Source organism: Ips typographus, linkage group LG5 (assembly GCF_016097725.1).
Source record: "Ips typographus isolate SLU linkage group LG5, UJ_Ityp_2.0, whole genome shotgun sequence".
NCBI lineage: Eukaryota > Metazoa > Arthropoda > Insecta > Coleoptera > Curculionidae > Ips > Ips typographus.
In genome coordinates this window covers 6,147,209-6,169,860 of record NC_138426.1, presented here as the reverse complement: position 1 = coordinate 6,169,860, position 22,652 = coordinate 6,147,209, and the positions used below count along the sequence as shown (strand labels likewise).

Below are 22,652 nucleotides of genomic sequence, written 5' to 3'. Positions count from 1 at the left end.
CTTTTCAGGTTACCGAGATATTGAATTTAAAAAAGTAGTAAAAAAAGACCCCTAATACCCCCCCATTATTTAAATTTTTTTGAAAAATGAAAAATTTTAAAGTGCTTTTTTTGTACTTATTTTACCTAATTTAAGGTCGTTTGGTGTAAATATGCTCTTTGCTGTGCATTGGAACCCTCCTGGAGCAAAATAATGAGCCAAAACTGGACTCTCTAGCTTTTCAGGTTCCCGAGATATTGAATTTAAAAAAGTAGTAAAAAAAGACCCCAAATACCCCCCATCCTTTCAATTTTTTTGAAAAATGAAAAATTTCAAAGTGTTTTTTTTGTACTTTTTTTACCTAATATAAGGTCGTTTGGCATAAATATGCCTTTTGCTGTGCATTGGAACCCTCCTGGAGCAAAATAAAAAATTGCCAAAATTGCACTTTTTGCAAAAATGAAATTTTATCAATTTTTGAATGAGTGTAACTCTTTTATTTGAACTCTTATATATTTCGCTAAAACGCCATTAGAAAGAGGATAGAAAATACTACAAAATGAGCCAAAACTGGACTCTCTAGCTCTTCAGGTTACCGAGATATTGAATTTCAAAAAGTATTAAAAAAGGACCCCTAATACCCCCCCATTCTTTCAATTTTTTTGAAAAATGAAAAATTTTAAAGTGCTTTTTTTGTAATTTCACCTAATTTAAGGTCGTTTGGTGTAAATATGCTCTTTGCTGTGCATTGGAACCCTCCTGGAGCAAAATAAAAAATTGACAAAATTGCACTTTTTGCAAAAATGAAATTTTTTCAATTTTTGAATGATTGTAACTTTTTTATTTGAACTCTTATACATTTTGATAAAACGCCATTAGAAAGAGGATAAAAAACACTACAAAATGAGCCAAAACTGGACTCTCTAGCTTTTCAGGTTACCGAGATATTGAATTTAAAAAAAGTAGTAAAAAACGACCCCTAATACCCCCCCATTCTTTCGCTAGAACGCCATTAGAAAGAGGATAAAAAATACTACAAAATGAGCCAAAACTGGACTCTCTAGCTTTTCATGTTACCGAGATATTGAATTTCAAAAAGTATTAAAAAAGGACCCCTAATACCCCCCCATTCTTTCAATTTTTTTGAAAAATGAAAAATTTTAAAGTGCTTTTTTTGTAATTTCACCTAATTTAAGGTCGTTTGGTGTAAATATGCTCTTTGCTGTGCATTGGAACCCTCCTGGAGCAAAATAAAAAATTGACAAAATTGCACTTTTTGCAAAAATGAAATTTTTTCAATTTTTGAATGATTGTAACTTTTTTATTTGAACTCTTATACATTTTGATAAAACGCCATTAGAAAGAGGATAAAAAACACTACAAAATGAGCCAAAACTGGACTCTCTAGCTTTTCAGGTTACCGAGATATTGAATTTAAAAAAAGTAGTAAAAAACGACCCCTAATACCCCCCCATTCTTTCGCTAGAACGCCATTAGAAAGAGGATAAAAAATACTACAAAATGAGCCAAAACTGGACTCTCTAGCTTTTCATGTTACCGAGATATTGAATTTCAAAAAGTATTAAAAAAGGACCCCTAATACCCCCCCATTCTTTCAATTTTTTTGAAAAATGAAAAATTTTTAAGTGCTTTTTTTATAATTTCACCTAATTTAAGGTCGTTTGGTGTAAATATGCTCTTTGCTGTTCATTGGAACCCTCCTGGAGCAAAATAAAAAATTGCCAAAATTGCACTTTTTGCAAAAATGAAATTTTATCAATTTTTGAATGATTGTAACTCTTTTATTTGAACTCTTATAGATTTCGCTAGAACGCCATTAGAAAGAGGATAAAAAATACTACAAAATGAGCCAAAACTGGACTCTCTAGCTTTTCAGGTTACCGAGATATTGAATTTAAAAAAGTAGTAAAAAAAGACCCCTAATACCCCCCCATTATTTCAATTTTTTTGAAAAATGAAAAATTTTAAAGTGCTTTTTTTGTACTTATTTTACCTAATTTAAGGTCGTTTGGTGTAAATATGCTCTTTGCTGTGCATTGGAACCCTCCTGGAGCAAAATAATGAGCCAAAACTGGACTCTCTAGCTTTTCAGGTTCCCGAGATATTGAATTTAAAAAAGTAGTAAAAAAAGACCCCAAATACCCCCCATCCTTTCAATTTTTTTGAAAAATGAAAAATTTCAAAGTGTTTTTTTTGTACTTTTTTTACCTAATATAAGGTCGTTTGGCATAAATATGCCTTTTGCTGTGCATTGGAACCCTCCTAGAGCAAAATAAAAAATTGCCAAAATTGCACTTTTTGCAAAAATGAAATTTTATCAATTTTTGAATGATTGTAACTTTTTTATTTGAACTCTTATACATTTTGATAAAACGCCATTAGAAAGAGGATAAAAAACACTACAAAATGAGCCAAAACTGGACTCTCTAGCTTTTCAGGTTACCGAGATATTGAATTTAAAAAAGTAGTAAAAAAAGACCCCTAATACCCCCCCATTATTTAAATTTTTTTGAAAAATGAAAAATTTTAAAGTGCTTTTTTTGTACTTATTTTACCTAATTTAAGGTCGTTTGGTGTAAATATGCTCTTTGCTGTGCATTGGAACCCTCCTGGAGCAAAATAATGAGCCAAAACTGGACTCTCTAGCTTTTCAGGTTCCCGAGATATTGAATTTAAAAAAGTAGTAAAAAAAGACCCCAAATACCCCCCATCCTTTCAATTTTTTTGAAAAATGAAAAATTTCAAAGTGTTTTTTTTGTACTTTTTTTACCTAATATAAGGTCGTTTGGCATAAATATGCCTTTTGCTGTGCATTGGAACCCTCCTGGAGCAAAATAAAAAATTGCCAAAATTGCACTTTTTGCAAAAATTAAATTTTATCAATTTTTGAATGAGTGTAACTCTTTTATTTGAACTCTTATATATTTCGCTAAAACGCCATTAGAAAGAGGATAAAAAATACTACAAAATGAGCCAAAACTGGACTCTCTAGCTCTTCAGGTTACCGAGATATTGAATTTCAAAAAGTATTAAAAAAGGACCCCTAATACCCCCCCATTCTTTCAATTTTTTTGAAAAATGAAAAATTTTAAAGTGCTTTTTTTGTAATTTCACCTAATTTAAGGTCGTTTGGTGTAAATATGCTCTTTGCTGTGCATTGGAACCCTCCTGGAGCAAAATAAAAAATTGACAAAATTGCACTTTTTGCAAAAATGAAATTTTTTCAATTTTTGAATGATTGTAACTTTTTTATTTGAACTCTTATACATTTTGATAAAACGCCATTAGAAAGAGGATAAAAAACACTACAAAATGAGCCAAAACTGGACTCTCTAGCTTTTCAGGTTACCGAGATATTGAATTTAAAAAAAGTAGTAAAAAACGACCCCTAATACCCCCCCATTCTTTCGCTAGAACGCCATTAGAAAGAGGATAAAAAATACTACAAAATGAGCCAAAACTGGACTCTCTAGCTTTTCATGTTACCGAGATATTGAATTTCAAAAAGTATTAAAAAAGGACCCCTAATACCCCCCCATTCTTTCAATTTTTTTGAAAAATGAAAAATTTTAAAGTGCTTTTTTTGTAATTTCACCTAATTTAAGGTCGTTTGGTGTAAATATGCTCTTTGCTGTGCATTGGAACCCTCCTGGAGCAAAATAAAAAATTGCCAAAATTGCACTTTTTGCAAAAATGAAATTTTATCAATTTTTGAATGAGTGTAACTCTTTTATTTGAACTCTTATATATTTCGCTAAAACGCCATTAGAAAGAGGATAAAAAATACTACAAAATGAGCCAAAACTGGACTCTCTAGCTCTTCAGGTTACCGAGATATTGAATTTCAAAAAGTATTAAAAAAGGACCCCTAATACCCCCCCATTCTTTCAATTTTTTTGAAAAATGAAAAATTTTAAAGTGCTTTTTTTGTAATTTCACCTAATTTAAGGTCGTTTGGTGTAAATATGCTCTTTGCTGTGCATTGGAACCCTCCTGGAGCAAAATAAAAAATTGACAAAATTGCACTTTTTGCAAAAATGAAATTTTTTCAATTTTTGAATGATTGTAACTTTTTTATTTGAACTCTTATACATTTTGATAAAACGCCATTAGAAAGAGGATAAAAAACACTACAAAATGAGCCAAAACTGGACTCTCTAGCTTTTCAGGTTACCGAGATATTGAATTTAAAAAAAGTAGTAAAAAACGACCCCTAATACCCCCCCATTCTTTCGCTAGAACGCCATTAGAAAGAGGATAAAAAATACTACAAAATGAGCCAAAACTGGACTCTCTAGCTTTTCATGTTACCGAGATATTGAATTTCAAAAAGTATTAAAAAAGGACCCCTAATACCCCCCCATTCTTTCAATTTTTTTGAAAAATGAAAAATTTTAAAGTGCTTTTTTTGTAATTTCACCTAATTTAAGGTCGTTTGGTGTAAATATGCTCTTTGCTGTGCATTGGAACCCTCCTGGAGCAAAATAAAAAATTGACAAAATTGCACTTTTTGCAAAAATGAAATTTTTTCAATTTTTGAATGATTGTAACTTTTTTATTTGAACTCTTATACATTTTGATAAAACGCCATTAGAAAGAGGATAAAAAACACTACAAAATGAGCCAAAACTGGACTCTCTAGCTTTTCAGGTTACCGAGATATTGAATTTAAAAAAAGTAGTAAAAAACGACCCCTAATACCCCCCCATTCTTTCGCTAGAACGCCATTAGAAAGAGGATAAAAAATACTACAAAATGAGCCAAAACTGGACTCTCTAGCTTTTCATGTTACCGAGATATTGAATTTCAAAAAGTATTAAAAAAGGACCCCTAATACCCCCCCATTCTTTCAATTTTTTTGAAAAATGAAAAATTTTTAAGTGCTTTTTTTATAATTTCACCTAATTTAAGGTCGTTTGGTGTAAATATGCTCTTTGCTGTTCATTGGAACCCTCCTGGAGCAAAATAAAAAATTGCCAAAATTGCACTTTTTGCAAAAATGAAATTTTATCAATTTTTGAATGATTGTAACTCTTTTATTTGAACTCTTATAGATTTCGCTAGAACGCCATTAGAAAGAGGATAAAAAATACTACAAAATGAGCCAAAACTGGACTCTCTAGCTTTTCAGGTTACCGAGATATTGAATTTAAAAAAGTAGTAAAAAAAGACCCCTAATACCCCCCCATTATTTCAATTTTTTTGAAAAATGAAAAATTTTAAAGTGCTTTTTTTGTACTTATTTTACCTAATTTAAGGTCGTTTGGTGTAAATATGCTCTTTGCTGTGCATTGGAACCCTCCTGGAGCAAAATAATGAGCCAAAACTGGACTCTCTAGCTTTTCAGGTTCCCGAGATATTGAATTTAAAAAAGTAGTAAAAAAAGACCCCAAATACCCCCCATCCTTTCAATTTTTTTGAAAAATGAAAAATTTCAAAGTGTTTTTTTTGTACTTTTTTTACCTAATATAAGGTCGTTTGGCATAAATATGCCTTTTGCTGTGCATTGGAACCCTCCTGGAGCAAAATAAAAAATTGCCAAAATTGCACTTTTTGCAAAAATGAAATTTTATCAATTTTTGAATGATTGTAACTTTTTTATTTGAACTCTTATACATTTTGATAAAACGCCATTAGAAAGAGGATAAAAAACACTACAAAATGAGCCAAAACTGGACTCTCTAGCTTTTCAGGTTACCGAGATATTGAATTTAAAAAAGTAGTAAAAAAAGACCCCTAATACCCCCCCATTATTTAAATTTTTTTGAAAAATGAAAAATTTTAAAGTGCTTTTTTTGTACTTATTTTACCTAATTTAAGGTCGTTTGGTGTAAATATGCTCTTTGCTGTGCATTGGAACCCTCCTGGAGCAAAATAATGAGCCAAAACTGGACTCTCTAGCTTTTCAGGTTCCCGAGATATTGAATTTAAAAAAGTAGTAAAAAAAGACCCCAAATACCCCCCATCCTTTCAATTTTTTTGAAAAATGAAAAATTTCAAAGTGTTTTTTTTGTACTTTTTTTACCTAATATAAGGTCGTTTGGCATAAATATGCCTTTTGCTGTGCATTGGAACCCTCCTGGAGCAAAATAAAAAATTGACAAAATTGCACTTTTTGCAAAAATGAAATTTTTTCAATTTTTGAATGATTGTAACTTTTTTATTTGAACTCTTATACATTTTGATAAAACGCCATTAGAAAGAGGATAAAAAACACTACAAAATGAGCCAAAACTGGACTCTCTAGCTTTTCAGGTTACCGAGATATTGAATTTAAAAAAAGTAGTAAAAAACGACCCCTAATACCCTCCCATTCTTTCGCTAGAACGCCATTAGAAAGAGGATAAAAAATACTACAAAATGAGCCAAAACTGGACTCTCTAGCTTTTCATGTTACCGAGATATTGAATTTCAAAAAGTATTAAAAAAGGACCCCTAATACCCCCCCATTCTTTCAATTTTTTTGAAAAATGAAAAATTTTAAAGTGCTTTTTTTGTAATTTCACCTAATTTAAGGTCGTTTGGTGTAAATATGCTCTTTGCTGTGCATTGGAACCCTCCTGAAGCAAAATAAAAAATTGACAAAATTGCACTTTTTGCAAAAATGAAATTTTTTCAATTTTTGAATGATTGTAACTTTTTTATTTGAACTCTTATACATTTTGATAAAACGCCATTAGAAAGAGGATAAAAAACACTACAAAATGAGCCAAAACTGGACTCTCTAGCTTTTCAGGTTACCGAGATATTGAATTTAAAAAAAGTAGTAAAAAACGACCCCTAATACCCCCCCATTCTTTCGCTAGAACGCCATTAGAAAGAGGATAAAAAATACTACAAAATGAGCCAAAACTGGACTCTCTAGCTTTTCATGTTACCGAGATATTGAATTTCAAAAAGTATTAAAAAAGGACCCCTAATACCCCCCCATTCTTTCAATTTTTTTGAAAAATGAAAAATTTTTAAGTGCTTTTTTTATAATTTCACCTAATTTAAGGTCGTTTGGTGTAAATATGCTCTTTGCTGTTCATTGGAACCCTCCTGGAGCAAAATAAAAAATTGCCAAAATTGCACTTTTTGCAAAAATTAAATTTTTTCAATTTTTGAATGATTGTAACTTTTTTATTTGAACTCTTATAAATTTTGATAAAACGCCATTAGAAAGAGGATAAAAAACACTACAAAATGAGCCAAAACTGGACTCTCTTGCTTTTCAGGTTACCGAGATATTGAATTTAAAAAAAGTAGTAAAAAACGACCCCTAATACCCCCCCATTCTTTCAATTTTTTTGAAAAATAAAAAATTTCAAAGTGTTTTTTTGTACTCATTTCACCTAATATAAGGTCGTTTGGTATAAATATGCCTTTTGCTGTGCATTGGAACCCTCCTAGAGCAAAATAAAAAATTGACAAAATTGCACTTTTTGCAAAAATGAAATTTTATCAATTTTTGAATGATTGTAACTCTTTTATTTGAACTCTTATAGATTTCGCTAAAACGCCATTAGAAAGAGGATAAAAAATACTACAAAATGAGCCAAAACTGGACTCTCTAGCTCTTCAGATTACCGAGATATTGAATTTCAAAAAGTATTAAAAAAGGACCCCTAATACCCCCCCATTCTTTCAATTTTTTTGAAAAATGAAAAATTTTAAAGTGCTTTTTTTGTAATTTCACCTAATTTAAGGTCGTTTGGTGTAAATATGCTCTTTGCTGTGCATTGGAACCCTCCTGGAGCAAAATAAAAAATTGACAAAATTGCACTTTTTGCAAAAATGAAATTTTTTCAATTTTTGAATGATTGTAACTTTTTTATTTGAACCCTTATACATTTTGATAAAACGCCATTAGAAAGAGGATAAAAAATACTACAAAATGAGCCAAAACTGGACTCTCTAGCTTTTCAGGTTCCCGAGATATTGAATTTAAAAAAGTAGTAAAAAAAGACCCCAAATACCCCCCATCCTTTCAATTTTTTTGAAAAATGAAAAATTTCAAAGTGTTTTTTTTGTACTTTTTTTACCTAATATAAGGTCGTTTGGCATAAATATGCCTTTTGCTGTGCATTGGAACCCTCCTGGAGCAAAATAAAAAATTGCCAAAATTGCACTTTTTGCAAAAATGAAATTTTATCAATTTTTGAATGATTGTAACTTTTTTATTTGAACTCTTATACATTTTGATAAAACGCCATTAGAAAGAGGATAAAAAACACTACAAAATGAGCCAAAACTGGACTCTCTAGCTTTTCAGGTTACCGAGATATTGAATTTAAAAAAGTAGTAAAAAAAGACCCCTAATACCCCCCCATTATTTCAATTTTTTTGAAAAATGAAAAATTTTAAAGTGCTTTTTTTGTACTTATTTTACCTAATTTAAGGTCGTTTGGTGTAAATATGCTCTTTGCTGTGCATTGGAACCCTCCTGGAGCAAAATAATGAGCCAAAACTGGACTCTCTAGCTTTTCAGGTTCCCGAGATATTGAATTTAAAAAAGTAGTAAAAAAAGACCCCAAATACCCCCCATCCTTTCAATTTTTTTGAAAAATGAAAAATTTCAAAGTGTTTTTTTTGTACTTTTTTTACCTAATATAAGGTCGTTTGGCATAAATATGCCTTTTGCTGTGCATTGGAACCCTCCTGGAGCAAAATAAAAAATTGCCAAAATTGCACTTTTTGCAAAAATGAAATTTTATCAATTTTTGAATGAGTGTAACTCTTTTATTTGAACTCTTATAGATTTCGCTAAAACGCCATTAGAAAGAGGATAAAAAATACTACAAAATGAGCCAAAACTGGACTCTCTAGCTCTTCAGGTTACCGAGATATTGAATTTCAAAAAGTATTAAAAAAGGACCCCTAATACCCCCCCATTCTTTCAATTTTTTTGAAAAATGAAAAATTTTAAAGTGCTTTTTTTGTAATTTCACCTAATTTAAGGTCGTTTGGTGTAAATATGCTCTTTGCTGTGCATTGGAACCCTCCTGGAGCAAAATAAAAAATTGACAAAATTGCACTTTTTGCAAAAATGAAATTTTTTCAATTTTTGAATGATTGTAACTTTTTTATTTGAACTCTTATACATTTTGATAAAACGCCATTAGAAAGAGGATAAAAAACACTACAAAATGAGCCAAAACTGGACTCTCTAGCTTTTCAGGTTACCGAGATATTGAATTTAAAAAAAGTAGTAAAAAACGACCCCTAATACCCCCCCATTCTTTCGCTAGAACGCCATTAGAAAGAGGATAAAAAATACTACAAAATGAGCCAAAACTGGACTCTCTAGCTTTTCATGTTACCGAGATATTGAATTTCAAAAAGTATTAAAAAAGGACCCCTAATACCCCCCCATTCTTTCAATTTTTTTGAAAAATGAAAAATTTTAAAGTGCTTTTTTTGTAATTTCACCTAATTTAAGGTCGTTTGGTGAAAATATGCTCTTTGCTGTGCATTGGAACCCTCCTGGAGCAAAATAAAAAATTGACAAAATTGCACTTTTTGCAAAAATGAAATTTTTTCAATTTTTGAATGATTGTAACTTTTTTATTTGAACTCTTATACATTTTGATAAAACGCCATTAGAAAGAGGATAAAAAACACTACAAAATGAGCCAAAACTGGACTCTCTAGCTTTTCAGGTTACCGAGATATTGAATTTAAAAAAAGTAGTAAAAAACGACCCCTAATATCCCCCCATTCTTTCGCTAGAACGCCATTAGAAAGAGGATAAAAAATACTACAAAATGAGCCAAAACTGGACTCTCTAGCTTTTCATGTTACCGAGATATTGAATTTCAAAAAGTATTAAAAAAGGACCCCTAATACCCCCCCATTCTTTCAATTTTTTTGAAAAATGAAAAATTTTTAAGTGCTTTTTTTATAATTTCACCTAATTTAAGGTCGTTTGGTGTAAATATGCTCTTTGCTGTTCATTGGAACCCTCCTGGAGCAAAATAAAAAATTGCCAAAATTGCACTTTTTGCAAAAATTAAATTTTTTCAATTTTTGAATGATTGTAACTTTTTTATTTGAACTCTTATACATTTTGATAAAACGCCATTAGAAAGAGGATAAAAAACACTACAAAATGAGCCAAAACTGGACTCTCTTGCTTTTCAGGTTACCGAGATATTGAATTTAAAAAAAGTAGTAAAAAACGACCCCTAATACCCCCCCATTCTTTCAATTTTTTTGAAAAATGAAAAATTTCAAAGTGTTTTTTTGTACTTATTTCACCTAATATAAGGTCGTTTGGTATAAATATGCCTTTTGCTGTGCATTGGAACCCTCCTAGAGCAAAATAAAAAATTGACAAAATTGCACTTTTTGCAAAAATGAAATTTTATCAATTTTTGAATGATTGTAACTCTTTTATTTGAACTCTTATAGATTTCGCTAGAACGCCAATAGAAAGAGGATAAAAAATACTACAAAATGAGCCAAAACTGGACTCTCTAGCTTTTCAGGTTACCGAGATATTGAATTTAAAAAAGTAGTAAAAAAAGACCCCTAATACCCCCCCATTATTTCAATTTTTTTGAAAAATTAAAAATTTTAAAGTGCTTTTTTTGTACTTATTTTACCTAATTTAAGGTCGTTTGGTGTAAATATGCTCTTTGCTGTGCATTGGAACCCTCCTGGAGCAAAATAATGAGCCAAAACTGGACTCTCTAGCTTTTCAGGTTCCCGAGATATTGAATTTAAAAAAGTAGTAAAAAAAGACCCCAAATACCCCCCATCCTTTCAATTTTTTTGAAAAATGAAAAATTTCAAAGTGTTTTTTTTGTACTTTTTTTACCTAATATAAGGTCGTTTGGTATAAATATGCCTTTTGCTGTGCATTGGAACCCTCCTAGAGCAAAATAAAAAATTGACAAAATTGCACTTTTTGCAAAAATGAAATTTTATCAATTTTTGAATGATTGTAACTCTTTTATTTGAACTCTTCTAGATTTCGCTAAAACGCCATTAGAAAGAGGATAAAAAATACTACAAAATGAGCCAAAACTGGACTCTCTAGCTCTTCAGGTTACCGAGATATTGAATTTTAAAAAGTATTAAAAAAGGACCCCTAATACCCCCCCATTCTTTCAATTTTTTTGAAAAATGAAAAATTTTAAAGTGCTTTTTTTGTAATTTCACCTAATTTAAGGTCGTTTGGTGTAAATATGCTCTTTGCTGTGCATTGGAACCCTCCTGGAGCAAAATAAAAAATTGACAAAATTGCACTTTTTGCAAAAATGAAATTTTTTCAATTTTTGAATGATTGTAACTTTTTTATTTGAACTCTTATACATTTTGATAAAACGCCATTAGAAAGAGGATAAAAAACACTACAAAACGAGCCAAAACTGGACTCTCTAGCTTTTCAGGTTACCGAGATATTGAATTTAAAAAAAGTAGTAAAAAACGACCCCTAATACCCCCCCATTCTTTCGCTAGAACGCCATTAGAAAGAGGATAAAAAATACTACAAAATGAGCCAAAACTGGACTCTCTAGCTTTTCATGTTACCGAGATATTGAATTTCAAAAAGTATTAAAAAAGTACCCCTAATACCCCCCCATTCTTTCAATTTTTTTGAAAAATGAAAAATTTTTAAGTGCTTTTTTTATAATTTCACCTAATTTAAGGTCGTTTGGTGTAAATATGCTCTTTGCTGTGCATTGGAACCCTCCTGGAGCAAAATAAAAAATTGCCAAAATTGCACTTTTTGCAAAAATTAAATTTTTTCAATTTTTGAATGATTGTAACTTTTTTATTTGAACTCTTATAAATTTTGATAAAACGCCATTAGAAAGAGGTTAAAAAACACTACAAAATGAGCCAAAACTGGACTCTCTTGCTTTTCAGGTTACCGAGATATTGAATTTAAAAAAAGTAGTAAAAAACGACCCCTAATACCCCCCCATTCTTTCAATTTTTTTGAAAAATGAAAAATTTCAAAGTGTTTTTTTGTACTTATTTCACCTAATATAAGGTCGTTTGGTATAAATATGCCTTTTGCTGTGCATTGGAACCCTCCTAGAGCAAAATAAAAAATTGACAAAATTGCACTTTTTGCAAAAATGAAATTTTATCAATTTTTGAATGATTGTAACTCTTTTATTTGAACTCTTATAGATTTCGCTAAAACGCCATTAGAAAGAGGATAAAAAATACTACAAAATGAGCCAAAACTGGACTCTCTAGCTCTTCAGGTTACCGAGATATTGAATTTCAAAAAGTATTAAAAAAGGACCCCTAATACCCCCCCATTCTTTCAATTTTTTTGAAAAATGAAAAATTTTAAAGTGCTTTTTTAGTAATTTCACCTAATTTAAGGTCGTTTGGTGTAAATATGCTCTTTGCTGTGCATTGGAACCCTCCTGGAGCAAAATAAAAAATTGACAAAATTGCACTTTTTGCAAAAATGAAATTTTTTCAATTTTTGAATGATTGTAACTTTTTTATTTGAACTCTTATACATTTTGATAAAACGCCATTAGAAAGAGGATAAAAAACACTACAAAATGAGCCAAAACTGGACTCTCTAGCTTTTCAGGTTACCGAGATATTGAATTTAAAAAAAGTAGTAAAAAACGACCCCTAATACCCCCCCATTCTTTCGCTAGAACGCCATTAGAAAGAGGATAAAAAATACTACAAAATGAGCCAAAACTGGACTCTCTAGCTTTTCATGTTACCGAGATATTGAATTTCAAAAAGTATTAAAAAAGGACCCCTAATACCCCCCCATTCTTTCAATTTGTTTGAAAAATGAAAAATTTTTAAGTGCTTTTTTTATAATTTCACCTAATTTAAGGTCGTTTGGTGTAAATATGCTCTTTGCTGTGCATTGGAACCCTCCTGGAGCAAAATAAAAAATTGCCAAAATTGCACTTTTTGCAAAAATTAAATTTTTTCAATTTTTGAATGATTGTAACTTTTTTATTTGAACTCTTATAAATTTTGATAATTCGCCATTAGAAAGAGGATAAAAAACACTACAAAATGAGCCAAAACTGGACTCTCTTGCTTTTCAGGTTACCGAGATATTGAATTTAAAAAAAGTAGTAAAAAACGACCCCTAATACCCCCCCATTCTTTCAATTTTTTTGAAAAATGAAAAATTTCAAAGTGTTTTTTTGTACTTATTTCACCTAATATAAGGTCGTTTGGTATAAATATGCCTTTTGCTGTGCATTGGAACCCTCCTAGAGCAAAATAAAAAATTGACAAAATTGCACTTTTTGCAAAAATAAAATTTTATCAATTTTTGAATGATTGTAACTTTCTTATTTGAACTCTTATAGATTTCGCTAAAACGCCATTAGAAAGAGGATAAAAAATACTACAATGATAAAAATGAACCACAGCAAACGGCATATTTATACCAAACGAACTTAAATTAGGTGAAATAAATACAAAAAAAGCACTTACAAATTTTTCATTTTTCAAAAAAATTAAAAGAATGGGGGTATTAGGGGTCTTTTTTTACTACTTTTAAAAAATTCAATCTCGGTAACCTGAAAAGCTAGAGAGTCCAGTTTTGGCTCATTTTGTAGTATTTTTTATCCTCTTTCAAATGGCGTTCTAGCGAAATCTATAAGAGTTTAAATAAAAAAGTTACAATCATTCAAAATTTGGAAAAATTTCATTTTTGCAAAAAGTGTAATTTTGGCAATATTTTATTTCGCTTCAGGAGGGTTCCAATGCACAGCAAAGGGCATATTTATACCAAACGACCTTAAATTAGGTGAAATAAGTACAAAAATAACACTTAAAAATTTTTCATTTATCAAAAAAATTGAAAGAATGGAGGGGTATTAGGGGTATTTTTTTACTACTTTTTGAAATTCAATATCTCGAATATCTCGGTAACCTGAAGAGCTAGAGAGTCCAGCTTTGGCTCATTTTGTAGTATTTTTTATCCTCTTTCAAATGGCGTTCTAGCGAAATCTATAAGAGTTTAAATAAAAAAGTTACAATCATTCAAAAATTGAAAAAATTTCATTTTTGCAAAAAGTGCAATTTTGTCAATTTTTTATTTTGCTCCAGGAGGGTTCCAATGCACAGCAAAGGGCATATTTATACCAAACGACCTTAAATTAGGTGAAATAAGTACAAAAAAAGCACTTTGAAATTTTTCATTTTTCAAAAAAATTGAAAGGATGGGGGGTATTAGGGGTCTTTTTTTTACTACATTTTAAATTCAATATCTCGGTAACCTGAAAAGCTAGAGAGTCCAGTTTTGGCTCATTTTGTAGTATTTTTTATCCTCTTTCTAATGGCGTTCTAGCGAAATCTATCAGAGTTCAAATAAAGAAGTTACAATCATTCAAAATTTGAAAAAAAAATTATTTTTGCAAAAAGTGCAATTTTGGCAATTTTTTATTTTGCTCCAGGAGGGTTCCAATGCACAGCAAAGGGCATATTTATACCAAACGACCTTAAATTAGGTGAAATAAGTACAAAAAAAGCACTTACAAATTTTTCATTTTTCAAAAAAATTTAAAGAATGGGGGGGTATCAGGGGTCCTTTTTTAATCCTTTTTGAAATTCAATATCTCGGTAACCTGAAAAGTTAGAGAATCCATTTTTTTCTTTGTTTATTGGGTCTTCTGTCTCACACAAAAAAAGGTTTGTTGGGAAAATGGAATTTCGCACTATTTTCAACTAAGTTGAAAATAACATTAACCTAGTCGTCCCAACACAAGACCACTGACTTAGGCTCGGTCTTGTTACCTAAAAACGCTGACGTTTCGGTGGAAAATCTACCACCGTCTTCAGAGAATCTAAAAAAGAAAAAACACAACGGCAGAACACAGAAAACAACAACTTAATAAATATTAAACCTGATAATGTTCAATATGGAACTCTGAGAAGGGTTTTGTCAATAAAAATTGACATAAATTTTGACTTTTGTCATTCCAATAGGAAAGGTTATCTATTGTTGTAGTGAAAGGTGGGTTTTATAATGAAAACAAAATTACAAGAAATTTCAGTTACGTTTGATATGACCAAGTGTTATCTCCTCCTCTAGAATATTTAACCAAGTTTGGTCAATATTAATAGAGGATGTAGCAACACAGGAGTCATGGTTTAATCTAATATATGCACTTTCTTTTATTTTACGTCTTTTTGAAAAAGTTTCTTTGTCTATGATACTACATTCATTCCATTTGACTCTATGATCATTATCAAACGCGTGTTGGCATATATTAGATTTGTGAAAGTCTCCAGTTCTTAAATAATTTTGGTGTTCTTTAATACGTTTTTTTAAAGGTCTGGAGGTTTCACCAATATAAAATTGATTGCATTCGCAAGGAATTTTATATATCACGTTTCTTGTAGATTCATTTTCATTGTAAGGTTTTGTTTTAGTTAAGTGTGATCTTAATGTGTTTTGAGTTCTAAATATTGTTCTGATGTTATATTTTTTAGCTATTCGTTTGATTTTGTCAGAAATACCTGGAATGTAAGGAATAAAAAGGTTAGTAAAAGGTAAAATTTGATTTTGATTTCCAGATTGTTTTGGATGTTCTAAATCCCTAAAACATTTATTAATAAATGTTTCAGGATAGTCATTTTCTTTTAGAACATTTTTAATGAATAATTTTTCTTTATTAAATTGTTCATTATTGCAAATAATTTTGGCTCTATCAAATAAACTTTTTACAATACCTTTTTTTACCATTATTGGATGATTGGATTTGTAGTTTAAATATCTATTTGTGTGGGTTGGTTTTCTGTATACTTTTGTTTCAAATTTGTTTATGTCTTTTTTGATTAGAATGTCTAAGAATGGAAGTTCGTTATTTTGTTCAGTTTCTGTTGTAAATTTGATTGTGGGTTCTATTGAGTTTATGTGAGTAAGAAATTGTTGGAGATGATCATTACCAAATGGATATATTGTGAAAACATCATCAATATATCTCCACCAGATTGTTGGTTTATAATTAAAATTATTAATGTTATTTTCTTCGAAATGTTCCATAAAAATATTACTTAATATTGGAGACAATGGAGAACCCATTGCCATTCCAGAATTTTGTTGGTAATAATCATCTCCATATTGGAAGAATGTTGTTTTAACACAAATTGTTAAAAGTTCTAAAATAGTGTTTATGCTTAAGCTTGTACGTTCCCCAAGACTTGAATCATTTTGCAATTTAGATCTAACAATTGAAAGAGTTTTGTCAACTGGGACGTTTGTGAATAAACTTACAACATCAAAACTTACCAGAATATGATTTGGATTAATGTCGATATGTTTGAGTTTTTCAAGAAAGTGAGGAGAGTTTTTTATGTAAGAATCTGTGTTACCTACTAAAGGATTTAAAATGTTTAGCAAGAAGCGAGCTAATGAGTGAGTAGGCGAATTTATACTACTCACAATTGGCCTTAATGGCATGTTATTTTTATGAATTTTAGGAACACCATAAAAATGTGGTGTTTTGCTATTATGTGGCGTAAGATTACGCCTTTCAAGATCAGAAAATTGATCTTGATGTTTTTTTAAAGTAGTGTAAATTTGCCTTTCAATTTTTTCTGTTGGGTTTTTATTTAGTTTTGTGTAATTGTTTTCATTTAAAAGAGTCATGACTTTGTTGTGGTATGTAATAGAGTCCATTATGACTGTAGCGTTACCTTTGTCTGCTGGAAGTATTTTTATGTTGTTGTCTTTTTTGAGAGAGTATAATGCTTGTTGTTCAGGTTTGGATAGGTTTTGTTTGATTTTGTGTTGTTTTTCTAAGATAAGTTTTGATCTTATTTTAAATTCTTGTTGATGTTCTTCTGGTAAATTTTGAGTTGTCTCTTCAATTGCAGAAATAATATCAAGTTTGGGAATGTGTTGTGGTGTAATGGCAAAGTTTAAACCTTTTGAAAGAACAAGTTTTTCGCTATCAGATAAATTTTTGCTAGAAACATTTATTACAGTTCTTTGTTGAAGATTATTGACCTGATTGTGACTATTTACAAGTTGTATATGTATTTTTTCTTCCATTAAATTATTAAATTTATTGATATGAATTTGTTTTTGCTTATTACAATTTATATGATAGCTATTCAGAATACATTGCCACATATGATTAAAATCATTAAAAGAGACTTTTGACTGAAGGTCATTCTTAATAAAGTTAATATCATTTTTTAAAACAAATATATGATGTCTGTGGAATTGTATTCTGTCTCTTATTAAAGATTTGCTCGTTCTTTCTAGAATACGTATTATTCTGTTATTGTAATAAGGTGCTCTGAGTCTTAGACCTTTTGGAATGATATCATTGTTTCTGCATTTACATAAAAATGTTAAACCGTTCTCAGAATGTGTAAGTTGTATAAATTTGTGTTCTAAATTTCGAAATATAGAACAAATATGAGGCCCATACCTTTGTTGGAGATATGTTCTATATGTTTGTTGAGACGAATTACTCATTTTTTTCTTGGTTTATTGGGTCTTCTGTCTCACACAAAAAAAGTTTTTTTTTGTTTTTTTTTTTTTTTTTTTTTTTTTCCTATTGGAATGACAAAAGTCAAAATTTATGTCAATTTTTATTGACAAAACCCTTCTCAGAGTTCCATATTGAACATTATCAGGTTTAATATTTATTAAGTTGTTGTTTTCTGTGTTCTGCCGTTGTGTTTTTTCTTTTTTAGATTCTCTGAAGACGGTGGTAGATTTTCCACCGAAACGTCAGCGTTTTTAGGTAACAAGACCGAGCCTAAGTCAGTGGTCTTGTGTTGGGACGACTAGGTTAATGTTATTTTCAACTTAGTTGAAAATAGTGCGAAATTCCATTTTCCCAACAAACCTTTTTTTGTGTGAGACAGAAGACCCAATAAACCAAGAAAAAAAAGGCTTTCCTTGTCTATCTCTATGCGTTTTCTATTTCCTACATCGTTACTGCTTTCTACTAACGACGACTATGCAATTCATTTGTTAAAAACTCAGTGTCACCAGTTTAATGTCAGTATTTAAATGTGTATAGTTTTGATCCTATTTTTTAGTATCTACGCAGTAAATTTAGTTGTACTAAATTGTTAAGCATTGATTCTAGAAAAAAAATTGTATGTTTTAATCCAGACGACCCTCACCGCGCAGCAGCAACAGAATGTTCTGGCGAGGGAAGAGAGTGACGCAAAAAACCGAATTTAGCAGTTCTGAACGAGAACCCGAAAAAAACGCAAAAAATTTTCAATAAATTTTTTTTGATTTTTTAACGTTTATGTTAAGTTCTTTTTAGTATACCTTTGGTTACGAATCGGGCGTATTATATACATATATGTAGGTTACATAGTGTCCCATAAGTCATAGTAAATAATGTAATTAACGGGTAAAGCCGAATGTGCACGGTCAAGAGCACAGGGTAGTTCAGCGAAAAGTGTATACTACGTGCAATAGTTTATTAGATTCTTTGTGAACCGGTTTCGGCCCTGAGAGGACCAAGAGAGAAACAAAGAATGTGTTGAAAAATTGAAGAAAGAAGTTAATAAGTATTTAAGAGCCCGATTCACCGGATACCACCACGCAATCAGCCACAGACCACATGTCTGGGTTGTAGGACAGAATTTAAGAAGTCCACAAGAATTGTGGGGGCGCAACACTCAACACATCGACAACCCAGAGGCTGAGGTAACATCTGCCGCCAATCCCGGACTTAAATGGAGAAAGAAGCAGGGAGAAAACCTCCCGTCATAGCAGCAGTACCGCCTACTCGGTCGACAGAAGTCGTTTTTATTGATCAATCTTAATAAAACGGAGATGATGGTTTTGGATTTGTTTATTGATTAGTGACCTCAGTGGGTATTAGTTCAGCAGTATCCTGTGTAGAGGGTCGTAACTACTGTTGAGATTAACTTGTGTGTTAACATACCGTGGATTGAGAGCCATCTAAATCGTTACCATCTCGACGATATCTCCACATTCTCCAGAAAGTCTAACCTGCTGAAGTTGCGGGTTGACCAGTTGTACAGGATTTTAAAGGCAGAACTGCTAGTCCTACTGAGATGTTCACCGACTCTGGTTTGCAAGGCTCTGATTGTGCGCCCGAAGTAGGTGACGTCACATTCATTACACTCCAGTTTGTATATTCCGCTTTTGTGCACTTGGGTAAGTTTGTCATTAGAGTTGACGAGGAAGGACTTAAGGGAAGAACTGTTTTTGTGCACAATCCTAGAGTCAGGGACTTATTACCTGACTCTTCTGGAGATGAAACAAGTCTAGGTTAGGTTAGGTTAGGTTAGTTATTTCAGACCTGCGGAACTTATCGATTAGTTTGTCGATGCAATCCGGATCGTAGCCGTTATTCAAAGCTCTCTGCTTGATAGTGTTGAGCTCAAGCCTGTAGTTACCATCTGATAATGGTGTACGAAGCAACCTATGTTACGTACATAGGTTGCTTCGTATCGTATGCTTTCGCACCTGAAGGCCGCCATCTTATGCTGAGGATGGTGATTGGAGTCTTCAGGAATGGCATGATTGATGATTTATTAAATATAGTCAGATCTATAAAATTGAGTTTTTTGTCCACTTCAGTCTCTCTTCAGTGTGAACCTAATTTTAGGGTGAACGTGATTGATTTTTTCTAGCAGAAATTCAGCACCCTTTGCGTCCGTGTTCAGGATGCAGAAACAATCGTCTACGTAACGTGTTCAGAAGAGAATTTCTTTGTTTCTGTCGGTCAGAATGAAGTTGTTCTCTATATGGTCCATAAAAACTTCAGCCAGAAATGGGGACAAGCAGCTCCCCATCGCCAATCGCCAAGCCGTCTTCCTGTTCGTAAAATTGACCGTGGAATTGGAAAAACTTTTGTTTCAAACAAATGCGGACTAGAGAACAATGTCTAAAATCTTAGAGTGGACCGCCTTCCTGGACTCGCGCAAGTTTCTGACAAACAAAACCGACTCATCAACCGGGATTGAGGTGAAGAGGTTAGTAACGTCAAAAAACACCATAGTTTTGCCATTGGACATCGTAAACTTCCCCAGTCTATCCATCAAATCGCCAGTGTTCTTAATGCTATTTTTAGGAACAAATCCTGTCATGCTGCAAATTACATTCAACACCATTAAGCAACTTGCAATGAGAAATGAGGTAAAGCTCCATCCTCCAAGAAGATGGAAGATGAACAAATTGCCATCATGTTTGGCATCGAATAATTTAATTGCAAATATCTCAAAAATCATTGATCTTAGGGATACCAACTAAGTATACTATATTGTTAAGAAAATATTGGATAACCGATACTCATTCACTTGGCTTTACCAGAAAATAGTTAGAGCGAATTTAAAGTAAATGATTTGTTGTACACGGCGCTTTCTATAAGCTGGCTTAAAGCTGACTAGATAATCAAGTTTGACACCATCGAATACCTAGTTTTAGCAAAAAACTCCAATTGGATTGCGTGTTATTTAAAAAAATGCATTTAAAAAAAAACCCATTTGCATTCCCATTTTGTCCTGAACAAGGGCTTCCGCAAGGTTCACCACTTTCGCCTTTCTTATATAATATCTACTGCCATGACATATACAACCACCGATTTCAAAATAAAAAACACATAAACGATACAGCTTATATTTTACAGTACGCGGACGACACGGCACTCGTTACACATGATAAAACTACTAAAAAAGCAGTAGAACGACTCCAGACAATGACGGATCGCACAATGACGTGGTTTTACAAATGGAGACTAACACCTAACGCTACTAAAAATCAACTCCTACTTTCCAACCATAAAATTACACCAGACTCACCAACTGTTTCAGCAGATGGTCAAAGAACTACCCCTAAAAATTACATTAAATATTTAGGAACGACTATAGACAACAAAATGAAATTCACTAAACATAAGAAACACACTGAAATTCACTAAACAAAATACAAGAACTGAACTCATTAAAAGAACAAAACATTTTAGATCACTAACTTACAAAAATAAAGGTATCAGTACCAAAACTGCAACACAAATTTACAAATCCATCTGCAGACCACTTCTAGACTATGGAAACATGCTAATGGCAAACTCAACTCCGAAAACTAAACAACACTTACAAACAACGGAACAGATTGCTCTAAGACTAATAACCAAAATAAGACACCCAGAAAACCCACTCCACAACCCATCCAACCAACTTCTCTATGAACGTACAAACATGACCAAAATAACTGACAGACTCGTACAACTCCAAAACAAATGGAAAAACAATCCACAAAACTGGACTATAATTACTCCACTGTGCTTAACAAGACCAACTAGACAATCCCGTTACCTCTTTCCCGCATCTACCCTGTTGGAGCACTTTTTTTTCTATAATTTGTAAATATTGATTAGAAATAAGATTGTAAATAACTCTATAACTAAAAATCTGTAAACATAGGCAGAAAGACCACGTGTGGTCGATAGCCTTTTTTTTTCGTATGGAAAAAATAAAGATTGTGTATATTGTATATGGAAATTAGCTAAAAAATAAGTTATTTAATAAAAAATAAAAAATAAGTAAAAAATAGTTCTGCTAAATCGTATTATTTTGACCCATAAATACACCATTAAATTATTTACCATTACTTATGGGACACCCTTGTATACACACACCGACTTTTACCGGTATACTTTTTTGCCTAAAAATTTGTAAGCATATAAATATCGAAAATAATGAAATGCAATTAATGGGTAAAGGGTTGTACTTTTAAAGGTATACAACTTTAAAATGAAATAAAACTCCAAAAATCATCTTGACATGGTTCTGAGCTTTATTGAAAAGACTATTCAATGCCATTAAAACTTAAATATGATTTGAGGCCTATGACACATAAACCTTGGTGAAGATACCTAATCCATTTCAGTTGAATTAAAAAAGAAATCAAAACCAATTTTATGCTTTATACTGAATGTTATTGATGATAATTACTATAAAACACAATGTTTTTCCATATCAAACAAAGAAAATCAAAACTATTCCGATTGGCAGATAAAATAGTAAGATTTATCGCAGTCAGATGTCCATTTTCCGGTGTATAATAGTGGATTGTCGGTAGCAGCATTCTCAAAGTTGCCATCGTCACTGTCGTCAACATAATCACCGATTTTAATTAAACACTCATGACTGTCCGAATCCTTATACCAGTTAGTATAGTTCAGTGGTTTTCCACCTTCCAACCAAATCCATTCAGCAACAAAATCACCAGTATTCTGTCTATAACCTCCAATGTAATGCGCTAAAAGTACCACAAATTAGCAATTAACTGAAAATATTTGGCCTAACCTACTGTCTGTGGTATGAGTAGCTTCTATAATGGCGTTTTTGATGTTCTCAGTATCTATTGCCGACTCTTCTGTAGCTAGAGTGAAACCGTAACGTTTACAAGCTACGTAGGCTTGAAGAAAAGTTGACTGAAATATAATTTTTTCGGTTAAATTACCTTAAATTATAGTAAAAAACGCACTGTAGATCGGGACACATGGTATTTTTTTGCTGCAATGGATGCTAGTCCAACAATACATAAAATCATACACAACTTCATTGTTTAATCAATTTTGTGATTTGTATCAGTAGTTAATTGAACTGATGTTTAAATTTCCTTCAATGGATTTATATTTATACATGGTGCTTCAGCATATAAACAACGTAAGTAGAAGGTGGGAAAAATAATAAATAAAAAT

At 31.5% G+C, this 22,652-nt stretch overlaps 1 protein-coding gene across 2 annotated transcripts; it reads right to left on the bottom strand.

Moving 5' to 3' along the window:
* Positions 1 to 21,719: 21,719 nt before the first annotated feature.
* LOC145729277 (uncharacterized) lies at positions 21,720 to 22,595 on the bottom strand. 2 transcript variants are annotated; one of them, XM_081979960.1, is made up of 4 exons: positions 22,436 to 22,595; positions 22,259 to 22,382; positions 22,114 to 22,207; positions 21,720 to 22,053 (listed from the first exon to the last, which is right to left on the bottom strand). In XM_081979960.1, exons 1-4 carry the CDS (start codon positions 22,511 to 22,513, stop codon positions 21,945 to 21,947), a joined length of 405 nt encoding a protein of 134 aa, XP_081836086.1. In that variant the 5' UTR covers positions 22,514 to 22,595; the 3' UTR covers positions 21,720 to 21,944. The 2 variants fall into 2 exon arrangements, with proteins under 2 accessions (XP_081836086.1, XP_081836085.1); XM_081979959.1 differs by having other exon boundaries at positions 21,720 to 22,207.
* Between the last annotated feature and the right edge of the window lie 57 nt (positions 22,596 to 22,652).

Excerpts from the sequence above, each read along its gene's own strand:
- LOC145729277 (XM_081979959.1), bottom strand. The coding sequence starts at position 22,513 with ATGAAGTTGTGTATGATTTTATGTATTGTTGGACTAGCATCCATTGCA. Across the intron at positions 22,383-22,435 it reads ACCATGTGTCCCGATCTACA|TCAACTTTTCTTCAAGCCTA; the intron begins GTGCGTTTTTTA and ends ATTATATTTCAG. Across the intron at positions 22,208-22,258 it reads AGCTACTCATACCACAGACA|CGCATTACATTGGAGGTTAT; the intron begins GTAGGTTAGGCC and ends TGGTACTTTTAG.